Below are 1,291 nucleotides of genomic sequence, written 5' to 3'. Positions count from 1 at the left end.
CATATCAGAGATCAATTAAGACATTATTTGATTGGATACATCAAGAAGTTAATACAACAAGTACTCAAGTCATCTTTCGAACCTATTCGCCTGTTCATTTCAGGTTGGTTTAACGGTGTATTTTTTTTTATTACTTCAACAAATAAGTTTGGTTCCTTCTGTTAAATTGTTAGGTACACTTACACATTTACTAAAATTGAGCTATTTATCAAACTTAGTTAGAGCATTGCAGGAGAAGTGGAGAACCTTTTTTTTTGTTTTTTTTTTCAGTTCATTTTTCTCCCTCGAGGATTTGTATAGGTGTATTTATCATTGCCATAGAACATGAAATAACTTTTGAGTTTTGGAGACTCATCAATAAACTAATTCATTTTTTTTGTATGAAGCCATTAGCGTAGGTTTACAGACCTCACTCAATAGAAATCAAACCCAAAATTAATTAGAAACTGAGAATCTGCTAGAAACAAAAAATTCTTACTAATATTTATTCTGTTCTTTGTAAAGATTTTGTCAATGTAACTTGCTCATTTTTCCATGTTTTTTGTAGTGGTGGAGACTGGAAATCTGGAGGCAACTGTCACATGGAGACAGTTCCTGTACTGGAAAACTCACAGCTTTCACTGAAACCATGGTCCAAATTCCTGAAGCCATTCAAGAACGTGAATTCAGTTCAATCTAATGAAAAGTTTCCGAAGATTGAACTACTAAATGTAACCAAGATGACAGCTAGAAGAAAAGATGGCCACCTCTCCCTGTTTTATCTTGGTCCGTCAGTTCGAGCACCGCAGTATCGACAGGATTGCAGCCATTGGTGCTTGCCTGGTGTTCCTGACGCTTGGAATGAGCTTCTTTATACGCTTTTCATGAGGAGAGAATCCATGGAAGATCATAGGATTACAGACCTCACTCACACTCCAAAGAATAAGCTTATCAGAATATGTCAAAAATAGCCTAACATTTTATAATAGAAGTAAGATTATGAGATAATGTCAAATAATTTTATTTACAGCAATTCAAATCTCAATAACTTTTAAAAGCTTACCGTCAGACATCAAAGAATATCAAAATAAATTCTAAAACAATCTAAAATATTAGAATATTCTAAAATTATATAAATTTAATTTTAGTGCATGTCTTCACCACATTAATTGAACCATGCATTTTTTTCTTTTATGATAACAAGGATTGAAGTGATGGTCTCCATTTCTTTCTTGTTATTAGTTTGACGTTTTCTTTACTTTCTCATTTCTTTTGGCTGTGATTCTCTGCATAAAAAAATCCTAAATCTAGA

General features: G+C 32.7%; 1 protein-coding gene across 1 annotated transcript; it reads left to right on the top strand.

Moving 5' to 3' along the window:
- Positions 1-6: 6 nt before the first annotated feature.
- Positions 7-950, top strand: LOC114578676 (protein trichome birefringence-like 10). The gene is made up of 2 exons (XM_028692067.1): positions 7-103; positions 548-950. The coding sequence occupies exon 2, from the start codon at positions 582-584 to the stop codon at positions 948-950; it is 369 nt and encodes a 122-aa protein (XP_028547900.1). The 5' UTR covers positions 7-103; positions 548-581.
- Positions 951-1,291: the final 341 nt, after the last annotated feature.

Source organism: Dendrobium catenatum, unplaced genomic scaffold (assembly GCF_001605985.2).
Source record: "Dendrobium catenatum unplaced genomic scaffold, ASM160598v2 original_scaffold_113151, whole genome shotgun sequence".
Lineage (NCBI taxonomy): Eukaryota > Viridiplantae > Streptophyta > Magnoliopsida > Asparagales > Orchidaceae > Dendrobium > Dendrobium catenatum.
The sequence above is the reverse complement of the archived record's forward strand: the minus strand, read 5'-3'. Positions and strand labels throughout refer to the sequence as shown.